This window comes from Gopherus flavomarginatus, chromosome 4 (genome assembly GCF_025201925.1).
Source record: "Gopherus flavomarginatus isolate rGopFla2 chromosome 4, rGopFla2.mat.asm, whole genome shotgun sequence".
NCBI classification, from domain to species: Eukaryota; Metazoa; Chordata; order Testudines; family Testudinidae; genus Gopherus; species Gopherus flavomarginatus.
In genome coordinates this window covers 75,389,802-75,413,145 of record NC_066620.1, presented here as the reverse complement: position 1 = coordinate 75,413,145, position 23,344 = coordinate 75,389,802, and the positions used below count along the sequence as shown (strand labels likewise).

At 41.0% G+C, this 23,344-nt stretch overlaps 1 protein-coding gene across 1 annotated transcript in view; it reads right to left on the bottom strand.

Moving 5' to 3' along the window:
• AKT3 (AKT serine/threonine kinase 3) overlaps nt 1-23,344 on the bottom strand; it is a 336,511-nt gene that overhangs the window by 288,567 nt on the left and 24,600 nt on the right. Inside the window, exon 2 of the mRNA XM_050950427.1 lies at nt 22,360-22,514. Within this exon, the coding sequence (XP_050806384.1) occupies nt 22,360-22,405 (46 nt within the window). The 5' untranslated portion in view covers nt 22,406-22,514. The remainder of the gene's footprint in view (nt 1-22,359; nt 22,515-23,344) is intronic.

Genomic DNA, 23,344 nt, shown 5'->3' with positions numbered 1-23,344 from the left:
CCCTTCTTCATTTTCCAACTCTGCAAACCTGTTCCTGAGTTCTGTTTCTCCTTCACTGGCCCGTCTTTTCTTCTGCCTGGTTCTCTTAGTCACATGCTTCCACCGTCCACTTTCCTCACTCAGCAGTCTCCCCTCAGAATTCTTTGGTCCTGCTTCCATCTGCAAGTCTGAGCTTTTTCCTTCAGCCTCTTCATGCCTTTGCTCCACCATCCGCTTGAACCCCCTTCTAAACTTGACCAGAGTTTCCACCTGCATCTCCAGTCCTCAGATCTTTTCTTCTATCAGCTCTATCAGGCGGGACTTCATGCAGACGAAACTCTTTTCAGGTACTCCCTCCAGGATCATGTACATGTCGCAGCTTCCACATCCAGTCATCCTTATTGTGTCTGTCACTGCTGCCTCTGTATCGGTCATAGCCTTCCCACCTAAAAACTTCTCCTCCAACAGAACTCCCACTGAAACTCCCGTTTACAGCTCTGTTTGCTGGCTTCTGTGCCACTGCAGCTGTTGTCCTTGGCTTGGACTTAAGGCTCTCAGACAGAGACTATGGATTAGAACATGTCTGTCAGGGAAGGCGTATAGGAGAGGTGTGTCCCATTTCATGATTAAAGAATTACCCAGGAAGCAAGGACCCAATCATGCTCTGAATCAGAACTGAGAACAGTTGCCGTTCTGTGTTGTTGCCAAGTATTCTATAGCTGGGAACCCCCAGTGTTTGAATACATTTTGTAATACTCATAGGTCTAATTCCCACTCATAATCCTGGGAATATTTTCTGCTTAATGCATCTGCCGTTGTGTTTTGGCATCCTGGCAGGTAGGAGGCTGAGATGTTGATATTGTGACTGATGCTCCAGTTCCAGAACAGCATGGCTTCTGTCCACAGGTAGTGTCAACATGCACTCTGCCCCCCCCCCCCGCCCTTGCCAGTTTTAATAGAACATGCATGTAATATTTTCGGTAAGGATATTTATGGTCGTGTCCTTGATTGTAGGCAGGACATAGGAGCACATACTTCCAGTAGGTTCATATGTAGGAGGGATTCTGATGGGAACCAACAGCCCCAGATAGCAGGAGAGTTCAGATGTGCTCCTCAATCTAGTAGTGAAGCATCCATCATGATTATCACTGTAGAACCCAGAGAGATGTAGCCAGGATGCATACCTCATAACTACTGCTGTGGTTACAGACCACGCTGTGGTGTCCGAAGAGTCTAGTGCAGCCGGCAATGTCCTTCAGAGATGATGGCCCTAAACTGTTCTCTTCTCTTCCAGTGTGAGTTTAATAAAATTTGACAATTTTGAATAGTTTGTGTGGTTGTATTTGGCAAATACCTCATAGCTGGCGATCCTGAGGCGTAACAAGCAGCAAAGAATCCTGTGGCACCTTATAGACTAACAGATGTTTTGGAACGTCACCGAGGAGTAGGTCTTATGACCAAAGAAATTTAGCCTCTTCCAATTTCTATCATATGGTGTGGTTTTGGGATGTTGTTGCCTACCTTGATGGTGGATGCAATAAATGAACAGGAGTTTGGTGCAGGGTGTGAGAAAAGGAACGCCGTTCCCTTGGCAGGCACATAGTATGTTTTGGTCAGACCTTTTGCACATAGGTGGAATTATTCCCAGGGTCTGCCAAATTGATTTTGCCAGTTCCATGATTGCATCATTCATTGGTAGAGCGATTTTGGAGGAAGATGAGGTCTATAAGACATCAAATAGTTTATGTTGGGATTCTGGCACTTCCTCCAGTAAAATCTCCAATGAGTTCTCCACCCTCTTAAAAAGGTCCTGAAATTGCTTCAAGTCATCCCCCGTGCTGAGAGGTGAGGGCACGATGGTTTCATCAGGGGAAGAGGATGAGAAATTGGCTACCAGTGTCATCTCCTGGTCCAAAATCTTCTCCTCCTCCTCTTTGACCACCTCTTCTGGGGACTCAGAGGGTCCAGTATGACCCCTTGTACAACACTGGCCACAGAACTCCCCCAAAATAATTCCTAGAGCATATCTTTCCAAAAAACATCCAATATTGATTTTAAAACAGTCAGTGACAAGAGAATTCACCATTTACTCTTGGTAAACCGTTACAATGGTTAATTACTCTCACTGCTAAAAATGTATGCCTTTTCTCCAATCTGAAATTTGTTCCACTTTAACTTCCATGCATTAGATCACATTATATCTTCCTCTCCTAGACTGAAGAACCCATTAGCAAATTCTTGTTCCCCATGTTGCATTTAGCTGTGTTAAAATCTGTTTTGTTTCCAGATGCCCCCCTCACCAAGTAATCCAGATTGCTCTGTATGACTTCCCGGTCCTCAGTTATTTACTATTCTACCAATCTTTGTGTGCACAAATTTTATCAGCAGTCATTTTAAATATGCACTGTATATACTCAATCATAAGCCGGTTCATTTATAAGCCAACCTCCCCCCCCCCACCTCCGCCCCAAGATGGATAAGTAAAAATGGAAAATTTTTATGACCCATTCATAATTCAGGGGTCAGCAAACTTTGGCTCCCGGGCCATCAGGAAAAGCTGCTGGCAGGCCAAGATGGTTTTCTTAGCTCGAGTGTCCACAGGCACGGACGTAAACCTAAATAAACAAGGTGTCCCGGTGTGCCAGCTGCTTACCCTGATGGGTCAGGACAGCAACTGGTGGGGAATAATTTTTTGGGGGGAGCGGGGTGGGAGAGGAGAAGCTAGGAGTCAGGGGAGTAACCCCTGTGGCCACGCCCCACATGACCCCACCCCTAGCCCAGGACCCTCAGCACTCTCCCCATCCCATCCCTTCTCACCTTATCTGGGGAGGGCCAGGGGAGGATGTCTCTGGCCTGGCTGGAGCTGCTCCGGCAGGCTGGGCAGCACCACCACAGCCTGCTCTGGCAGACCAGACCGGGCTGCGCTGCTGCAGCATGTTCCAGCAGGCAGCGTGCTCTGGCAGCCCAGGCGGCACAGCCACAGCCTGCTCTGGGGGGCAGGGCCAAGCGGCACAGCTACAACCTGCCAGCCCTGGAGCTGCAGCTGCTTCAGAGGCTCGGGGGAAGCAGCACGGCAGAAGCAGAGAGACTCTGGCCCTGCCTCTTCCCTTCTGGCTCTGCTGACTGAGCTGCCTCTCCTTGCTCCCTCTGTTGGGGGGAGGGGCTGTGTCCCACCTCTCCCCCTCTACACGCATTCATCAGCTGACCCCCTTCTCTCGGGCTTCCCTTGTTTACTAAAAAAACTTCGGCTTATGAACGAGTATATATGGTACTTCTAGATCATTGATCAAAAAAGTAGTAGGTTGTCAGCTCCTATCTGGGCCAGTCACTAGAGGGAGACAAGATACACATTCTGCATACACAAATTTGCTGAGAGCAGAGGAATGCTGAGACTCAAAAATCCCTGGTTCTATTCAAGTTTCAGAGAGAAGTGTACTCTACTGGTGTGATATAATGGCATGAATCCTTAGGGGATGTCTGTCTCACTGTGGATGAAGTGCACTCATTATGGTGAGGAAAACCACATTCTTGTAGCTGTGCTAAAACACAGGACAAGGGGAATGGCAGTACCAGTCCAGAAGCATGCGGCTACTATCGTTTAGAGGATGGCCATCTCCCAAGCATTACAGATCTCTGAGCAACCAGTCTGCGGTTGGCAGGTCCACTGTGGCTGCTGTGATGATGGATGTTGGTCAGGTAATAAATACACTGCTGCACCCACATGAGGTTTAAAAAGCCGATGACCATGTTACTGCAGTTCTCTGAGCAGCTGGGGACCAAAACTGTGATAGAGCCAGAGATTGGGCACGTTTGTGCCCATAATCTGACTCACAATCACTGATACTTTCTGAATCAACACAGAAATATATTACTCACTCCACTGGGATGCAGACCTTGGTAAATCCAGCTGGGTTGATGAATAAAAAAATAAAAGTTATTGGGGCATGTGTATACCACGCACTACTTGGGTAGCTATTCCAACTTCTGCTACAAGCAAACAAACATATATGGAACTTTTGTGTTTGAAATGAAGGTGAGCTAGAGGGAATAATCAATTTCCAACTCAAGATACATCTCTACTGTAGACAAACCAGTAGTATACAGCACAGCATATGCCTCTGGAAGCCCCTTAACAACTCTGGAGGCAATTGTTCCAAGGCTCAGTCCCCTCCATTTCCAACCCCTCAACCTTCAAAAATAGCTATAGGAACACCTCTGTTGTGCATACTCTCACAAATACTTATTCATGGAATTCGTTATAATGGTTTTACCTTCCAAAAACACTTTTGCAAAAAAAAAACCTTGCTCACCTGAATATTCATAAACAAAGAAAAGGCAGTTCAAACTCCAGCAAAGCAAAGAGGTGGATTTTATTCAGAATAGTACTTTGTGCAGTGTTTCTGCAGCATTCATCAAGTATTGATGGTGGGACTATGATAGAGGGGGAAGAGGTGCGAGGGGGAGGGATAGCTCAGTGGTTTGAGCATTGGCCTGGGTTGTGAGTTCAATCCTTGAAGGGGCCATTTAGGGATCTGGGGTAAAAATCTGTCTGGGGATTGGTCCTGCTTTGAGCAAAGGGTTGGACTAGATGACCTGAGGTCCCTTCCAATTCTGATATTCTAGGATTCTATGACTGGAAATCAAGAGACCTGGGTTCTATTCCAGGCTCTGCCCTTGATTTGTTTTATGACATTTGTCAAGTCAATTCCTCCCCACTCCATGCCTCCATTTTCCCCTCTGTAAATTGGGGATGATACCTCCACTGTTAAGAACTTTGAGATCTAGAGATGAAAAACACTTTAAGAGTTAGGTTTTGCTGCTGTTTTTATCTTACTATATTTCTTCTCTCTTTACTCATCGTCCTCATTAACATATGCAACTCTACCACTATTTAATAATTTTTGCTATTAAATAGAGATTAGAATAAAAAATTAAACCAGCTGAAACAAAACAAACTTATCAGGAGACACTCAGAATTAAGTACTATTAGCTGAGACAATTAGAAAAAAGAATTTTGTTTCTACTTTGTGTAACAGATGTTCAAGATAGTCTATTTAAATTTCTCTTTGTTAGAGGTGTGTTAATCTACTCAAATAATTCAGACAATCTGCAAACAAGATATCTGACAGGTTGTGAACAACAGTCAATTAGTAGCATAACTTCTGAAACTTTTTTTTTCAAAGACATCCCCCTCCCTCCCAAAATACCAAACTAGGTCTTTAATGTACATTTCCAAAATTAAAATCTCTTTGGCCTTTGCATAATTTCAAAGCCTTGCCTAACAATTTCTTCAATACTTTTTCAGGTTTCATAGTGAAAGAACAGAACACTGAGTAGGCAGTAAACCAGTTGTATCTGAGATAACAAATTCAATTAATATTTTGAATCAATGGGTTTATTCCAATAATTCGTCTTTGACAATAGATACAGCAGGAAGCTTTTCCACAGAGCTATAAACTTAAAATCTGATGGCATGTAAACTGCTCATTTAAATTTTTAAAACTGCACAGTGTTAGTATTAATCTCAGAATTAGTGACCTTTGCAATACTGAATCGATCACTGGATAAATTAACAGTTATTCAATATTAATTTCTATCTCAAACTCTCATTGTTAGAAATACTAAACACATCGTCTTCCAGAAGACCATTAATTAAGAATATCTAGCACTGTAGTGCTATGGCATCATGACTTTTTTTATGTAAAGGAAGAAAAAGAGGGGAAAAAAAAACAGTATCTTCACAATACACACATTACAAAACAACTCTCTCATTACCAGAAAACTTATCCAGGCTCCAAGGAAGTATGAAGGAGTATCTATCATTCATCTCATGTTGGTTTTGTTAAATTATACGCATGGATATATATTGAAATACTGCCTTCAGAAAAAAAAAATCAAAAACTGCATGAAAACAATCAAGGTTAATCCTCATTCCTAGTGAGAGAAAAGCTTGAGGATTTCTCAAGTGATAAGAATATACAGAAGAATTAATTCTGCTAACGAAAACACAAAGGCGTTGATGCCCTCAAGATCGCACACACTTCAAGGAAAGACATTATTACGGCTGTCAATTAATTGCAGTTAACTCATATTATGAATCACGATTAATTTTTTTTAGTTAATATTGCAGTTTTAATCGCACTGTTAAACACTAGAATACCAACTGCAATTTATTAAATATTTTTGATGTTTTTCTACATTTTCATATACATTGTATTCTGTGCTGTAACTGAAGTCAAAGTGTATATTATTTTTATTACAAATATTTGCACTGTAAAATGATAAACAAAAGAAATAGTATTTTTCAATTCACCTCATACAATGCAACCTGTCTGTAGTGCAATCTCTGTCGTGAAAGTGCAACTTACAAATGTAGATTTTTTTTTTGTTATATAACTGCATTCAAAAACAAAACAGTGCAAAACTTCAGAGCTTGCAAGTCCATTCAGTCCTACTTCCTGTTCAGCCAATCGCTAAGACAAACAAGTTTGTTTACATTTACAGGAGATAATGCTGCCCACTTCTTATTTACAATGTCACCAGAAAGCGAGAACAGGCATTTGCATGGGACTTTTGTAGCCAGCATTGCAAGGTATTTACGTGTCAGATATGCTAAACATTCGTATGCCCTTTCATGTTTCAACCACCATCCCAAAGGATATACTTCCATGCTGATAACGCTTGTTAAAAATAATGCATTAAATTTGTGACTGAACTCCTTGGAGGAGAACTGTATGTCCCCTGCTGCGTTTTATCCACATTCTGCCATATATTTTAAGTTATAGCAGTCTCGGATGATGACCCAGCAAATGTTGTTCATTTTAAGAACACTTTCACTGCAGATTTCACAAAATGCAAAGAAGGTACCAAAGTGAGATTTCTAAAGATAGCTACAGCACTCGACCCAAAGTTTAAGAATCTGAAGTGCCTTCCAAAATCTAAGAGGGACGAGAATGCTTTCAGAAGTCTTGAAAGAGCAGCACTCCAATGCGGAAGCTACAGAACTCAAACCACCAAAAAAGAAAATCAACCTTCTGCTGGTGACATCTGACTCAGATAATGAAAATGAAGATGCGTCGGTCCACACTGCTTTGCACTGTTATCAAGTAGAACCCATCATCAGCATGGATGCATGTTCTCTGGAATGGTGGCTGAAGCATGAAGGGACATATGAGTCTTTAACGCATATGGCATATAAATATCTTGCGCCAGCTACAACAGTGCCATTAAACGCCTGTTCTCACTTTTGGGTGACATTGTAAATAAGAAGAGGGAAGCATTATCTCCCATAAATGTAAACAAACTTGTTTGCCTGAGCGACTGGCTGAACAAGAAGTAAGACTGAGTGGGCTTGCAGGCTCCAAAATTTTACACTGTTTTGTTTTTGAATGCAGTTTTTTTTTAAACATAATTCTACATTTGTAAGTTCAACTTTCATGATCAAGAGATTGCACAACAGTACTTGTATTAGGTGAAATGAAAAAAACTATTTATTTTGTTTTTTTACTGTGCAAATAGCTGTAATCAAAAATAAATATAAAGTGAGCACTGTAAACTTTGTATTCTGTGTTGTAATTGAAATCAATATATTTGAAAATGTAGAAAACATCCAAAATATTTAACTAAATGGTAATATATTATTGTTTAACAGTGCAATTATTCATGCAATTAATCATGATTAATTCTTTTAATCGTGCAATTAATCATAATTATATTCAAAAAATTGTAAGTGAGAAATTAGGTACCCTCCAATAATGAAACCACAAACACATAATCAAGATACAGTAAGGAGTGCAAAGGACTGGGCCACTTAACTCAAAAGAGTAAGCACAACTTTACTTGGTCTCTTCATTTTGAATCAAAGGAAGGATGATCCAGTGGTTAGGGCACTAACCTGAAACTTAGAAAACCTAGATTCAACCCCATCACAGACTGCCTATGACATCTTGAGTAAATCATAAACTGTGGCACAGGGAGACTATCTACGAAATGGGCATAACAGTACTTCCCTATCTCACAAGGGTGTTGTGTGGAAAAATACACTGAACATCATGAGGTGCTCAGATACTATGGCATAATATGATCCATAGAAAACAGAAGACAGAAGTAGTAAAAAATGCATAGTAAAAACATGGAGAGAATGCCATATCAAAAATACAGAACTGCCTGGCACATTACTTTGAATGGAAAAAAGTCGACTTGGCTCTTATTGCCAACATGCCACTTGAAAGATTAACAATAAGGCTCAAAGTCAAAGAAATGTTGACTTTACACACTTGGGAAACAGGACGACCTAATACCACAGCTTCAAACTACATACATACATATGCACACTTTCAAATCTAGTTTGCGAGTAGTCTCATTGGGATGGATAGAATTTTTTAAAAATTCATGAAATTTATTTTAAAAGTTTGAATTGTATTGATCCTGTCAGGTAAAGTTACTGGCTTCAGAAATTTAAAATAAAAAACCTTTTCTATTTAAGAAAATTCAACACACTGCAATCTAGTGGCACTAACGAGGTTTATTAATTGATTAAAGATTATACTGACACTTCATAGCTATGTTCTATTTTGCACTTAAAGCATGAATTCAACCTCCTTGTTATGTATGAAAAATACACTTCCTACACCTCAAATTCTAGACACTTTACTCATTGGAGACAGAATGAATTTTCTGAGAACTTAAACTAGCTAACAAATTTACCTTATGGGTTAAAATTTATTTAAAACGGATGCTTAAAAAATGGAAATTTAGCATCTGTGATAGGGTTTTTTGTGTTGTTTTTGTCCCAAATATGTTTTAATAATGGGATAACAGAGACTTTTTAAACTTTCCATATACTTAAATTAAATAAAAGCTTGTGAATGAGTTATACCTGAAGAAATTAAATTGCAATTAATCAGTTATTATGACAGGGTCAAGCTAATACTTCAGCTAACTAATTTTCAGGTAAATTTCTCTGAACACACTATATACCACTACACACTTTTATACTGATATAATTGCACCCACACTAGTGATTGTGCCTGTTAAATGTGCTGGTTTTTTAGCTGATACAGTTAATTTGGTGCAAAAAACCTGTGTAGGGCAAGCCCTCAGTCTTCCAATTAAAAGGACAGTTCAGCGTAACCAAAACACAAATACTAAAAAATCGAAATCAAATATTAACACATTATCCAAATACTTTTAAAGTTTTTTGCAATATAAAATCATCTCAAAAATTATTCCAGGATCAGAGTTTGGATCCAGAAACTTCGTATCTAGTCCAAACATCTTCCATTTCAGGTATAGGAGTAAATGATAGAGGGAAAGAAAGCTGTTATCCTGTGTCCAGATCACCCATGCAGGGAGACAATACACATTACCAATGGCTTGCACAGGTAGTTGTCAAACAGCACTGGCACATAAGGCATAAAGGACTATTGGTTTCTATTCCTGGCTCTGTGATTAAACTGTCTCTGAGTTACAAGACACTGCCGGGAAATGTAACACACCCTGATTGCATAGTCTGCAGGAAATGAACCTGGGACCCATTGAGCTGTAGGACCAGAAATCATAGCATGGAGGCAGCAGCTGAATAATAAACTTCTGGTTGTGGTTTAGCCACTAGAGAGCCACACTGTTAGTATGAATTACAGAAGTACCTAATTTAGCAAGTTCCTTCTGAAAAGCTGTGGGGGTAAAGCAGGTAAGAGTTGTATTATAAGCCTCTTTCTATTCCCAGCTCTGACTAAAGTGACCTTCTGACAGGTCTCATTATCTTATCCTGGAATGGATGGACGCAAGTTACTTCCCAAGGTACCAGTATGTGGCCTTGACTCATAATAAGAGCTATGAGGAACACAGAAATATTAACAGCAGCCATCAGAAGAGGAAGGACTAGAACTGAAGTTTCTGTGCTTCCAGTTTAGTGCTCTTTCCCTAAATTACAGGGCATAGTGGGGCAGAGGGGAAAGTCTCTCACTCATTTGGCTTTCCCCAATTCATGGGAAGACTGAAGTTTTTCCATCAAGTGACTTCCCACAGCAAAGGCAACATCATTTGCAATAAGTTTCCAAGAGTCTGCAACATCAGGTTTATTTGTGAAGTGACTCTACTTAGAGAGAGAGGATAAACCTCATAATAGGATAGAGAGGATATGCCGCACTTAAACTATAAGTTACTCAGTGTGCTGAGTATCTGGGTTAGATCTGGAGTGCTAAGAGAACAGTTTCAATTCTCCATAAATCCCTTTGGACCAACCAGGGTTACTCAGAATTCAACTGCAGCACCTATCACCACAATTATCAGGTAGTTTCCTTTAAATCAGCATTTTCAAAAGTGCAGAAGACATATAAATGAAGATGGGTAAACCTTTAACAACACATGGCAGAACTAGGGAGGAAGAGATGGCACAACTCATTTTGCTTTCTTGAATGGGAACTCCCAAACTTGTCAAAGATCAAACTTCTTTAATTTGACCGAAATTTTCAAAATTTTCCATCTGAGATGAACTCCACAATGTCTGGAGAAAGTAAGTAGCTATTCCAGTCTGACCATGCTACACAATTTCAGAGAACAAGCATATCTTCTCACAGTCGCAAAATATAGGGAGAGCTCTTAAGGAACAAAAACAGATAAAAGCTATAATCTCCTGAGCCAAGAAACACAGACTCATTAGATGTAACCAACCTCTTCTCGGAGCCTTCAAAAAGAGCAACCAAAATACATGACCTCTTATCCTCAAACATAATTCAGGGGTATATTATTAGTGCTCTTCTTCACACACAGAATTGACAGGTTTTCCTTTTTGTTCCCTGGGCACTATAGCCAAATTAAAATTAAGGGAGGTCTGATTCAAATGGAATTTGGTAATTAACTTTGGTAATAAGTCCAGTACTGTTCTGACTCATTCATGATAAAGTTTCAGGCAGGGAAGTCTAAATAAAATGGAGCATCTTTCCAATCACCCTCTTGGCTGATCAGAAAGCATACTTAAGTTGAAAAAGTGAGATGCCACTCACACTAGATTCTCCAAATGTTCAAAATAAAATCATGCATGCTCTGCTTGGGTTGGCTCCTCTTTTGGAGGATCTTGGATGCCTCACAAAGCTCCTTAGGCTCTGCTCCCACTTTGTGGGACTCAGATGCTCCACTGGGCTATGTGGAGCTTCTCAGGCTTGGCTACCCTTTGGTTTTCTCCTCTCTTGCTTGTTGGCTCCGTGTCTCTGATCAGAGAAAAAATAAGTGATTATATCTTCACAAGCATCATCTACTCGCAGTGCCAAAATGAGAGTTCATTTACAGTAAACAGTGCAGATCTACACTAACAGGCTAGTCCAGGGATCGGAATCCTTTGGCACACTGCCCGTCAGGGAAATCTGCTGGTGGGTCGGGATGGCCACCGCTTCCCGCAGCCCCCGTTAGCCTGGAATGGAGAACCGCAGCCAGTGGCAGCTGCAATCAGCCGAACCTACAGACGCTGCAGGTAAACAAACCGTCCCAGCCCGCCAGATTTCCCTGATGGGCCGTGTGCCAAAGGTTGCCGATCCCTGTGCTACTCTATAATTTAGTAACCTTAATTCTGGCATTTCTAATTTTTGACTGCTTCATTTAACAGACTTAACAGTCTTAATATAGTTTTTTTTAATATGTAATTTCCTAGATTTAAAAAAAAAATCAAACTAAAAAAAACAAAAATTTGATCCTGTGGAACCATACATACTCACATCAGTAGAGTTAAAAAGAAAAGGTTACTAGCCTTGTGCAATAACTGATTCTTCAAGATGTCTGTCCCTATTGGTGCTCTAAGTTCAGGTGCAAATGTGCCTCGAGCCTCCAATCAGAGATTTTCCATTAGTGTCTTTTCGGCCCACACATGTGCTCTATGCCACGTAGTGCCACACTCCGAGCATACATAAGGCTGCATGGGTGAACCTCCCTCAGTACCTTCTTTATCCAATGTTCAACAAGAATAGTCCGAAGTACAGGGAAAAGGTAGATAGTGGAGCACCCAGAGGGACATACATCTCAAAGAACCACTTACAACCTGAGTAACCTTTTGTTCTTCAAATAGAGTTTCTATGGGTGCTTCATTTCTGAGCAGTATCCTCAAAGGGAGAAGGGAGCTTCTGAGTCAAGTTCAAGACTGAAGACAGTATAGAAAAAACAAGTGCAGCATCAGATCTGACGCTGTGAATCGAGTCACACAGTGTTTAGAAAAGATATGCACTGAAGCCCATGTAGCATATCTCAGGCACTGGAATGTTTTTGAGTAATGCTGTGAAAGTTGCTTAAGATCTGATAGAGTGTGCTATAATCGGCTGGGGAGGCAACACTTCAACTGAACCATAGCAAACAGTAATACCCCCAGAGATCCATCTCAACAGTCTCTGTGAAGAGACTGTGAACTCTATATTTCTGAGATGGAGGCAAAAGTCTAGATAATTTCCAAAACTGCTGGGTCCTATCCAGATAAAAGGCCAATGCCAGTCATATATCTAATATATGAAGGGAAGTCTTCCAATGAGATTTATGTGGTTTAGGAAAAAATATCCACAGATGAATAGGCTGATTAAGAAGGAAATCTGACAGCACCTGGTCGTAGGGAGACCATGTTCTTGAAAATATTGTAAAGGGGGGGGAGGTGTCTACCATCAAGTCTCCAACTTCTCCAACCCTGCGGGCTGATGTGATAGCTACTAGAAAGACTGTCTTCATAGAAAAGCGAAGCCAGGAGCAGGTAGCCACAAATTCAGATAGAGTCCCATAAGGTATTTAAGTACCAAGCTGAGATTCCCAAGGCAGAATAGGATCCTTAACCTGGGGTAGAGAGTCCGCAGGCTCGTAATAAATCTCAAGGAGATAGAAACTGCAAAAACAGAAGAGGAATGAAAAGCTGATATCACAGCAAGATGAACCTTAATCAAGCTAATTGATACACTCAATTTTTTTAATTCATCAGATAATTCAAGATGGCTGAGAGCAGAAAAGGTTCATGCACAAGGTGGTGATGGTGACACTAGCAGTTGAACCTCTTCCATCTCTAAGGTAAGTAATTTGAATTAACTCCCTTATAGTGTTTAGTAATACTTGTACTCCTGTTGAGCAGATGAATTCTAATCCCATGAACCACCTAGGAACCATGCTTGGAGGCGGAGGATCCCATGTTGGGGTGAAGAACATGATCCACATCCTCGGGGAGAAGAAGAGTAGCTGTCGAAAGCTTGAGCACCAATTGGACAAATAAGTAAAGCAGGTAAGGATGCTATGCTTGTCTTGGCCAGGTCACTACTATGAGGATAATCCTGGTCCTGTCTTGCCTGATCTAATTCTAAGAGTGAAGAACAAGAGGTGCGGGAGGGAATGCACAGAACAGGAAGTAGAAAGATGTCTCTCAAAGAGATAACTTACTCATCCTCTTAGGCAGAGTAAGGAGCATTTTCTGATGCTAGAAGTGACAAATAGGTCCACCTATGGAAGTCCTCACCTCTGGCATATCTCATGAAGGAACTGAGAGTCCAACACCCATTAAGAGTCCTGGGAGAAGCACCTGCTGAGCCTCTCGGCTGTGACATTCTGGACTGCAGTAAGGTATACAGCCGAGGTCTGAATCTGATGGTCTATACACCAGTTCCATAAATTTTTATCTTCAGTGCACTTGCTCCTCCCTGTTTGTTGATCTAGAACATGAAAGCCACATTGTCAGTAATGATTCTAATGATTTGCCCTTGGTAAGGGGCAGGAACTGAAGGCAAGCATTTTTGACTACCCTGAGTTCCAGCAAGTTGATAAGGAGACTACTGTTCTGAGGTGAGCATCTGCCCTGAGTTGTGTGTGTGTGTACAGGTGTGCTTCCCACCTTAACAGTGATGCATCCATTGTCCCAGTTATTTTTGGAGCTGGGCAGATGAAATGGACACCTACGCAGACATTGTGTTGATCTTTCTACCAACCCAGGGACGACTTCACCTAGAGGGGAACTATAACCTGTTTGTCCAAGCCACCTCCGGTTTAGAAACAGGTCCTCCTGAACCAGCCCTGAAAAGTGGCAGAGGTGTAATCTTGCATGCTCAGTCACAAAGGTGCAAGCTGCCACATAATCCAGGAGCTGCAAACAGTTCCTTACTGTACTACAGGGGCTTCCTTGAATTGTCCTGACCAGATTCAACAGTTATGAATCTGTCTATGAATCAGGGAAGGAAGACCCTGGCTGCCAAAAAATCCAAATATCCCCCCTATAAATTGTATTCTCTGTACAGAGGCTAACTTGGACTGCCTTATGTTCAGCTGTAGACTCAACTCTGGGAAGAGGGAGAGAACTGTCTGGATGGAAGTTAGTACTTCTTTGTAGGATTGTCCCTTGAGTAGCCAATCATTGAGATATAGAAGACAGACTGCTTCTAGAAAGTAAGCAGTCACTACCACTAAAACCTTAGAATATACCATTGGGGTCAAAGAGAGGCCGAAGGGAAGTACCCGGTATTAAAAATGATGCTGGCCAATGGCAAAGTGCAGATATCTCTTGTGTGCAGGATGCATCACTACATGGAAACAGGCATCCTGTGTTTTTTGGCCCTCAATCTAATCTCATATAGCTAGAGAAGGCATTACCGCTGCTAGAGTCACCATTCAGACCTCCTGTGCATTTACAAAGTTGTTCAGTTGTCTTAGATCTAAGATCAGCCTCCATCCTTTGTTCTTTGGCATGAGAAAATACTTTGAGTAAAACTTTCCTCCCGTGAGGAAATGAGACTGGTTCTATTCCTACTAAACAAAGGAGGGCTCATACTTCTTCACTCAGTATAGTCTTCTGAGAGAGGTCCTTGAAAAGGAATGAGGGGCATAAAGTGCACGATGTAGCCCTATGTTATAACCTCCATTACCCACTTGTCTGTTATACACTGCCAGACCTGTTGGAAATGGGAAATGCAGTCTCTAAAAGCGGGGAGGTGGGCAAAGGGTTGCAATTTGCAAACTAGAGTGAGGAAGTCATCAAGCCCTCAACCAATGTGCCAAAATTGCTGTTTTGATTATGACTGGGTACTGGCTGAAGGAGGATGGGAACCTCTTTTCCTCTGGGATCTCTTTCTTTTTCTAGCAGATTCAGTGATTTTGTCAAAACTAGATAACTGAGTCAGAGATGATCTCTGAGCAATCCGAGATTTACTAAATCTAAACTTGTTTGTGGGGTGTGTATACCCAAAGACCTCAGTATAGCCCCGGATGTCCTTCAGCATGTGCAGGGACTCATCCACAGTTCTCGGAAGAGCCTCTGACCATCAAATGGGAAGTCCTCAACTGGATTTTGAACCTCTCTTGGGAATCCCAACAATTGGGGCCACAATGCCCTGCATATGACAAAGGCTGTGAGGATGGATCTAACAGCAGTGTCTGTGGCAACCAAGGACACTAGGAGAGAAGTTCTGGATAATAACTAACCCTATTTAATGATGGCCTGGAAGTTTTGTCTATGTTCCTATGGAAGATGTTCAATATAGGTAATTCATGTAGTCATACTTGGCCATGATCACCTCATAGTTTTTTATCCAAAATTGAAGGGACACGGATAAGTAGGTGTTTCGTCCAAAAAGGTTCAACCTTTTCTGGTCTACATTTTTACAGCATCCACCACCAGGAAATCAGATGGGGAGAGAACACAATAATTCTAAGTCTCTGGTGGGGACATATTTCTTAACAGCCTATTTACAAGTTGGCAATACGATGGCAAGAATTGGCTACACAGTCTTTGCAAGATCCAGGAGTGCTTCATTAATGGGTAGAGCAACCTGAGCGCGTGCTGCCAAGTGAAAAATGTCCAGGAGTTTGCGAGACAAGTCTAACTTGCTCAAACAATATTTGGAGGGTGTCTGCCATCATCTTTTCAAGGTCCTGGAATTGGCAAAAATTATCAGCCTTTAACTGTGGAGGCATGATGGCCTTGTTTGGAGACAAAGATGAAACAGATGTTTGATGGGTAGCCTCTTTGGGAACTGCGACCAGTAGGAGCTGCAGGGGTGGTTCTTGCAGGTAGAAGCAGCACACAGAGCTGCCTTGCCATGCCTCCGCCTAGGACCTGAGCGAGGGGGATGTTGCCACTTCTGGGGAGCCCCCCCAAGTAAGCACCATCCAGAGCCCACCTCACCCTGTCCCATACCCCAACCTCCTGCCCCCTCTCACATCCAAACTCTGCTGTGTTGGGGGCGGGGGGTGTGCAGGGGCCCAAGATTGCCCCAGCAGCAGTCGGTGCACCTGGCACAGGGTCTGCCTGAGCTTCCCCTGAGCCAGGCGCACCAGCCACTGCAGAAGTCAAGGAAAGTTATGGAATCAGTGCCTTCTGTGACAAACTCACAGACTTAACTATAAACACTAAGCTGAGTAAACAACTACAAAATATGCTGAGACATGCACAAGGTAGAAAAGCTAGAGCTTTGTCTCAGGCCAAGGAAGTAGAGAAGGAATTGAGGGCGGTTTACCTGTGAAGCCCTCTACACCTTGAAACACAGCACAAGGTTGTATAGTGTGTGCGCGCAGGCTGAATTGACACAGATAACAGAAAATCTCCTATCAGAGGCTCAAGAGGCGCATGGGCACATGATGTGGAGCACCCACAGTGACACTACTTGAAGAAGACCTTCTAGATCCACAACACAGACCTCTGCCACTTGAATAAACAGAATAACTTACTTCCGGAGCTCTCACCTCCCTCACCTGCCAATATCTCTACATAGCAATTAATGCTACCCCTTAATTCGCAAATCAATTCTATCCCCCCAGGCACTCATCGTTCTGCCCCCACATCAGAAGGGATTTTCTCCAGGCAAGGCTGAAATCCATCAGGGACATGAAAGTTCTCTCATCTTTGCAAGACTGGCTCCTGTCCAGGCTGAAATCCTGTGACATGCAGTCATTACAGGAAGATGAGGCACACACTTTGTCACTGGGTTTCACAGCTGTTTGCTGGCTGCAGAAAAATGCAGAGAATCAGCAATCCTGGGTTCTATTCCAATTTCTATGGGGAGTTATACCTAGTGGTTACACAGACCTTTCTGCCCCAGCCCGCCCATCCTATCACTGTTCCTGTTCCAGTTCCTCCCCCTCCTTCTGCTTCATGTCCACAGTTGTAACATTCCCTACTTCAGCTCCATGCCCAGGCCCCATATGCCCTAGCTCCTTGTCAGCCACCCTCAGTCCCAGTTTTCCACATCCCAGTCTCCCCATTACCGCCTAGCTCCTCATCACAACTCCTCATTTTCAGGCTGTTTCCTCTTTCTCCTCCTCATTGCATGGGCAATGGCACAGGAAGCATTAATGGCAGAGGAGAGAGACTCTCTCTACTCACAGTCCCAGTTTTTGGCAACTGGACAAGTAATACAGGAAAAGTCCTGCTCAGCCCCTGAAAACGTGGGATGAAGCATTCTCAGTAAAAAAGAAATCTTTGGAGAATATAACTCTCAAAACTCATCAAAGTATCTGCAGTTTACATGTGCTCAGCAATTTTGTTGGCTTAATTTGGGTGAATTATCACAGAAACGGCAAAAAGGCACATCCCTGACACAAGGATGACCTCTTCCCAACTTCTGAGACCCTGCTCCAGAGAATGTAGGCAGTACAGCTTCTCAATTCAATGGCTATAAAAAAAATTATGTCAAGGTTTCCCCGAGAACTCTTCCACTTTTTTAGATTTTACTCACTCTTTCTGTGCCTGGAAACCTTCTCACATTTAAATCCTTCCAATGCCACTGCTAAACTGCTAGGTGCGATCTTTGACAGTAAAGCGACACATTCACAGCAGCACCATGTTGAGATACTCTCCAAGGCTTCTTTTCACTGAACTTCCTGAGAACTCAGTTCAACTCCAGATTTTGTCACTCAGATTTTTATTTGGCATACAGCAAAGCTATGTTGAGTTGATCAGACTCAAGGAGTACTGCATGGGTACAGGGCATACTACATATCCAAAGTTACACAGAAACCTCCTTTATATACATTTACAAATCACATTTTCTATCCATTGCATTACACATTTTGGAGGTAGCGTGGTTACTTCGTAGGAATCAAACCATATACAGCATACTCTGTCTATGCACTGTCCATGTATGACTTAATCTTTACTTCATCTTTCATTTCAGGCTTATCTTGTCCATTGTAAATGATTCCCTGGATATTCTCCCTTAGGCAAACATTCTGTGTTAGCTTACTCACTGTATACCTCTCTTAATTAGCACAGACATTCTGCTTCCAGCCTGGCTGATCCATTTACCTCGCTAACCTTGTGTCCCAAGAAATGAGGCCTCACCTACGTCTAATTATTCATGCCAAGCCAGGCCTAAAACATATTTTTCTACAACCATGTTCTGAGAAGAGAGAAACCATTTTTACTGGAATATTCAAAAAAATTTCTAAGTGAGACAAACACTCAGCATGGAAAATTTCAGTCCAAAAAGTTGAAGTTTGCTGAAGTTACAAGCAACTGAAAGCAGAGTCTCATAATGGAAAGCACTGGACCACCAAACTATAGGCATCGCTATCTATGCTGTCTCTAAACAAACACATAAGAAGTCTCACATTGTTCCAAAATAAATTAAAATGAAGAAAAAAAAATAGGCCGTCAAAATGTCTTTATTTACAAAAGAGGAAAGAAATACTAACCAAATTATCAGAAAAATGCCAATTAAAGAGGCCTTGCTTCAAATAATATCACCAGAAATAATTTTTTTTGGTGATTTCAGATTCTTAAATACTCAATAAAATATTAAATTTCATTTTTCATATCCTAGTCCTTTTCTGACCTCAACAGTCAATAAGAAACATACCATGTATTTACAGACTCAATGTCATAGTTCGTGAGACTGCAAAAATTATGGTGGAGGCTTCCTGCTGTGTAATGAACAGTCAATCAGGTTGTCAAATTCATTCCTCCTAAGAGTATAGTAACTTACCTTTAAAGTCATATTATGAATAAAATTATCAAAACGGCAAATATCTACATTAAGACACCAAGAGGAAGGAAATTCAGAATTTAAAGTATTAATTACTGTGAGAACCAAACAAATTATCTTGTGTGCTCCAGACCTGAAAATATGCCGTGTTAAACAAGATTCAGTTTACCACTACTTTACCTTTAGTACATATTATACATTCCAGAATACAGTTTCTATAAGATCAGAGGTTCTCAAACTGTGGTCCAAACTCCATTCAAGTGGTCCGTGGATAGTTCCCTCTAAGGTGCACACCTGGGCAGCCGCACACAAGAGAATGAAGGGCCACCCACCTAATTAGTGGAGCCGCATAGGTGTGGCTCCACTAATTAGGTGTCTGGATCCTGGAGAAGACGCACATGTAAGGTGAGATGGCGGCCTTGAGGGGAAATAGGGGGTAGATGGGAGGGGGCGGGGGGAATTTGGGACATGCAGGGCTGCAGTGGCCAGAGACAGAGGCAACTTTCCCCAGCTCCAGGGCTGCAGCTGCCGGGGAGAGACGGCCCTCCTTCCCAGCCTCAGTTCTGTAACTGCTGTGGTGGAGGAGAGAGGGCACATCCATCGCGTTAGAAAGGTAAGACTGCTAATATTAAACTATGAGTTGTGTGCTTTTATTTGTAGAACAAAACAACATTAAGCTTTTTTTATATAGCTTTACAGAAGTAAGCTAATGGTACAAACAACATTTGGAAAGATTAAACGGTGCGCCGAGCCCTCCGCAGTTTTCAAGTGGTCCACGAAAGAAAAAGTTTGAGAACCACTGTACAGGAGGTGGTTTAGGATTCTTTTTTCAGCTTCTCCTGGTTTCAGTGAAATTTAATAAAAATATGAGGTCACTATGCCAAATGACAGTCTTTGTCTCTGCACGCCATGCTATTTAGACAAACCATCTCATTGCTAAAATTAAAAGGTTATTCAGCACACAATATTCTTGGATTTAACTAGATTATGGAGCCAGTCACACCATGATCCAGACAACCTTCTTGCAGTAAGAAGAGATGAGTCTCATTTGGAACTGTGTCTAGTTAAAGGCATGCCCAAAATACATCATGGAAATCTTGTTGCAAAGTATTACAAAGGTGATAACATATGATACAGCTATCCAACATTTCTAGAGTTTCCCACTTCAAGTAAAAAGCAAGTCCTCTTATTTTGAAATAGAACTAAATGAATGAGTCAGATACAAAAATACTCATTTAGTTTACAACTTTTTAATTAGCCTAGCTATACACTTTAGTCCATTGTTGCCTCTTGGTCAAAATATATGAACAAGAGTGAGCACCACCAATAAAGGGAAGTTACTCCTCTGATTTACATATAATTATGCTATCAAAAAGCTGATACTGAAATACAAAAAAGAGCCCAAGCAAGCTAGTATTCCTAACCAGACAGAAAGAGATCTATTTCTGATTATACCAATATCAGCTCCCCGAGTTCTTTCAGTACCAATTCAAATATTCTTATTCTGTAGTCTCCCCTACTTATACAAACTGGAGGACTGTGAGCATAAGCTGTTGAGTTTCATATTCATACTGGATAAACAAAGTCTTAATTTGATTCCTTAAGACAATTTAAACAAAAGGATGTTCTTTTATCTTAAGAGTTTCCAAATGGTCTTGTTCTTGAAAACCACTGCTAGGATAACCTAAAGGTATTTAAATAATTAGAAGCCAAAACTATTTCTGTTATCAGCAAATTATTTTACTGTTCTTCAGTTTTTACTTCTTGCTACTTTTTTCAGTTGTGTTTTATCTCTGCTGTAGTTTTGCCAGATAAACAGCCATTAAATTTGTTGTAAATAAGAAAACACTCACAATATAAAATAGGAAAAATGTTTTTAAGAAACCTTACTATATTCATTAAAAAGGAAGTCATGGAGCAACACTACTTACGTATCTTCTTTACTATCACTTGACTCAAATGCAGTGGGTCTCAAACTGTGGGTCAGGACCTCAAAGTGGCTTAAACTTGCTGGGGCCTCAGGCTTCAACCCTGGGCAGCAGGACTCAGGTTACAGGCCCCCTGCCTGGGGCTAAAGCCATTGGGCTTTAACTTTGCCCTCCCTTCCCGCACGGGCAGATGGGCTCGGGCTTTGGCTCTACCATCCAGGATACAGGGGCCTGGACAGACTCAGGCTTCCGTCACCCCTCCTGGGTCATGTAATAATTGTGGTTGGCAGAAGGTGGTGTGGTACAGTGAAGTCTGAGAACCCCTGCTCTAATGTGTATTTTCTTCCAAGTGAGATAAAAGAACTTATGGGACTGTAAGCATTGATTTTAACTGGATGCTGCCACAGATTTGTGTAAACTGTGGCAGAGAGCAAAGAAGCCCAAGTCAAGCTTAGGAAACGTTTTTAAAACTACACACTTGATACTACAAATAACTAAAAACTTGGGAGTAATCTAAATATCCCCAAGCATGAATTAGTTCCCACCCTACTCAACCTAGTCACGTACATACATACACTAGTACCCATGTACACAACACAGTAAAGATCGTTAACAACATATTTAGCATGGGAGCAGAAAAGCATTTTTGTGATGGAAAAGTTAAGCTTTGGACAGATCAGTCCATCCTCTCCTAAAGTGACTCGTTTGGGTTAGTTACAAAATGAAATTTGTAACTGCTAACAGCTACCAATTAAGTTATAACTACTTAAAAAAGGATCAGGCAAAAAAACCTAAGTATTGGCTTTAAATGGTCAGTTATACTTTAACTAATATGTGTGCTGAATTTAACTTATAAAACAAAAAAATTAGTGAGATTAAATTAAACAGAAGCACACCTAAATATTTTTTGAAGGCATTGTTTTCACATGCACTACCAATCAACTAAATGCCCAATCTTGCTATGGACACATTTTAATACTAAGAAAATAATTTTCAACTGGCCTCCATGACAGAGATATTTCTTCCCAGATTAGCAAAAGTTAAAAAGTAAACTTTATAAAAAAAAAAGTTTCTTAAAAATGCTAACGGCACAGCTCTAAATCAAAGATCAAGCACACTAATAGTCCTCAATCTGTTACATCACTCAATGACAGATTATAAACAGTCAACCCAAAAGCTAAATTTAATTCAATTAATACAAAACTGCTCTTTATTTTGGAAAACGTTTGTATCTTTATTCACATAGGCCCCAGTTCAACACATGCTTGATCATTCAAATAGTCCCATTGACTTTTGCAGGACTCCTCACATATATACTACTAAGCACGTGCCTAACTGTTCGCATGATCAAGGTGTCAATGCCCATGTAGTCTGGATTGTCGCATTAACAGAAAGACAGGATACTTGATATTAACTGGGAAAGAACATTACAACAAAGTATTAGTCTTTTCATATTCCCAGCTGCAAAATATCATTATTGATAGGATGCTAGACTTTAGAAGATTTTTCTGTTTATATTTGGAACTTACCCCTCTTCTGAACCCAGCCTTCTTTCACAATGGTAACATCGCTCATGATGGCTCCACTCTGAGCCCTCAATTCAGAGAAAAGTTCTGTTGAATTATCAGCTTGAACGTTTGGCTTCTCGTCTGCTGCCTTTCCCAATCTCTACTGAGGAGTCAGCCTGGAAGGAAGTATTAGAGAAGGAATGAAAAGAGTTAAATTCTAAGAGCTACGTCTTTACAAATGTCTCTCATTGATTGCCGCATATTTTAAAAAAGGGCCTGTTAAAACAATTTTTAATAGCACTATAAAGAAAGTACTTATGGCAGGTTTCAACAGCAAACAGAACTTAACTAAAATACAGTTGTTGCAAACAATGTTAAATAAACTATTATCACCAACACCAACTGTAGAGTATAGAGTTCTGTACATGTTTGGAATGCAATTAAAGGAGACTGTCAATGGTTGGACCTACAGCACCTTTCCCTGTTTTCAGACGTTATTAGTGTCCATGTAATTCATAAGTAGTTCTATTTTTAAACTTTCAGTGCTCTTATTTTCTGTTTATTTATTTAAAATACAGTGCCAAATGCACGGCACTCATGAAAAACGGCAAGACCACACATATACATTAGAAGAAAACTTATTTAAAGAAATATTTCAGTCTGAAGTCAATTATGAATTATAAATGAGAAGTTACTTTTCCATGATTGCTGAAGTCTGCTTTTGACTGATTTGTAATTTTAACAAATATAAGGTTATAGAAATATTTCCATACCCAACCCAATCCAAACCCCCAAACACTTCAAAATTAAAGTAATTAGCAGAATCATATTGTCTACAAAACACCTCTTCTGTTAAAAAGAACATATAACAAGCCTCTTAAGAGTTGTCGTTAGCGCTCCCCTCCCCCCAAAAAAGGTATAATTTTAGGGCATGCAGAACTACATATCTTCCCACAACTGTCAACCCAGTTTTTAGATGGTAGGGTAGAACTGAGCCCTATGTATA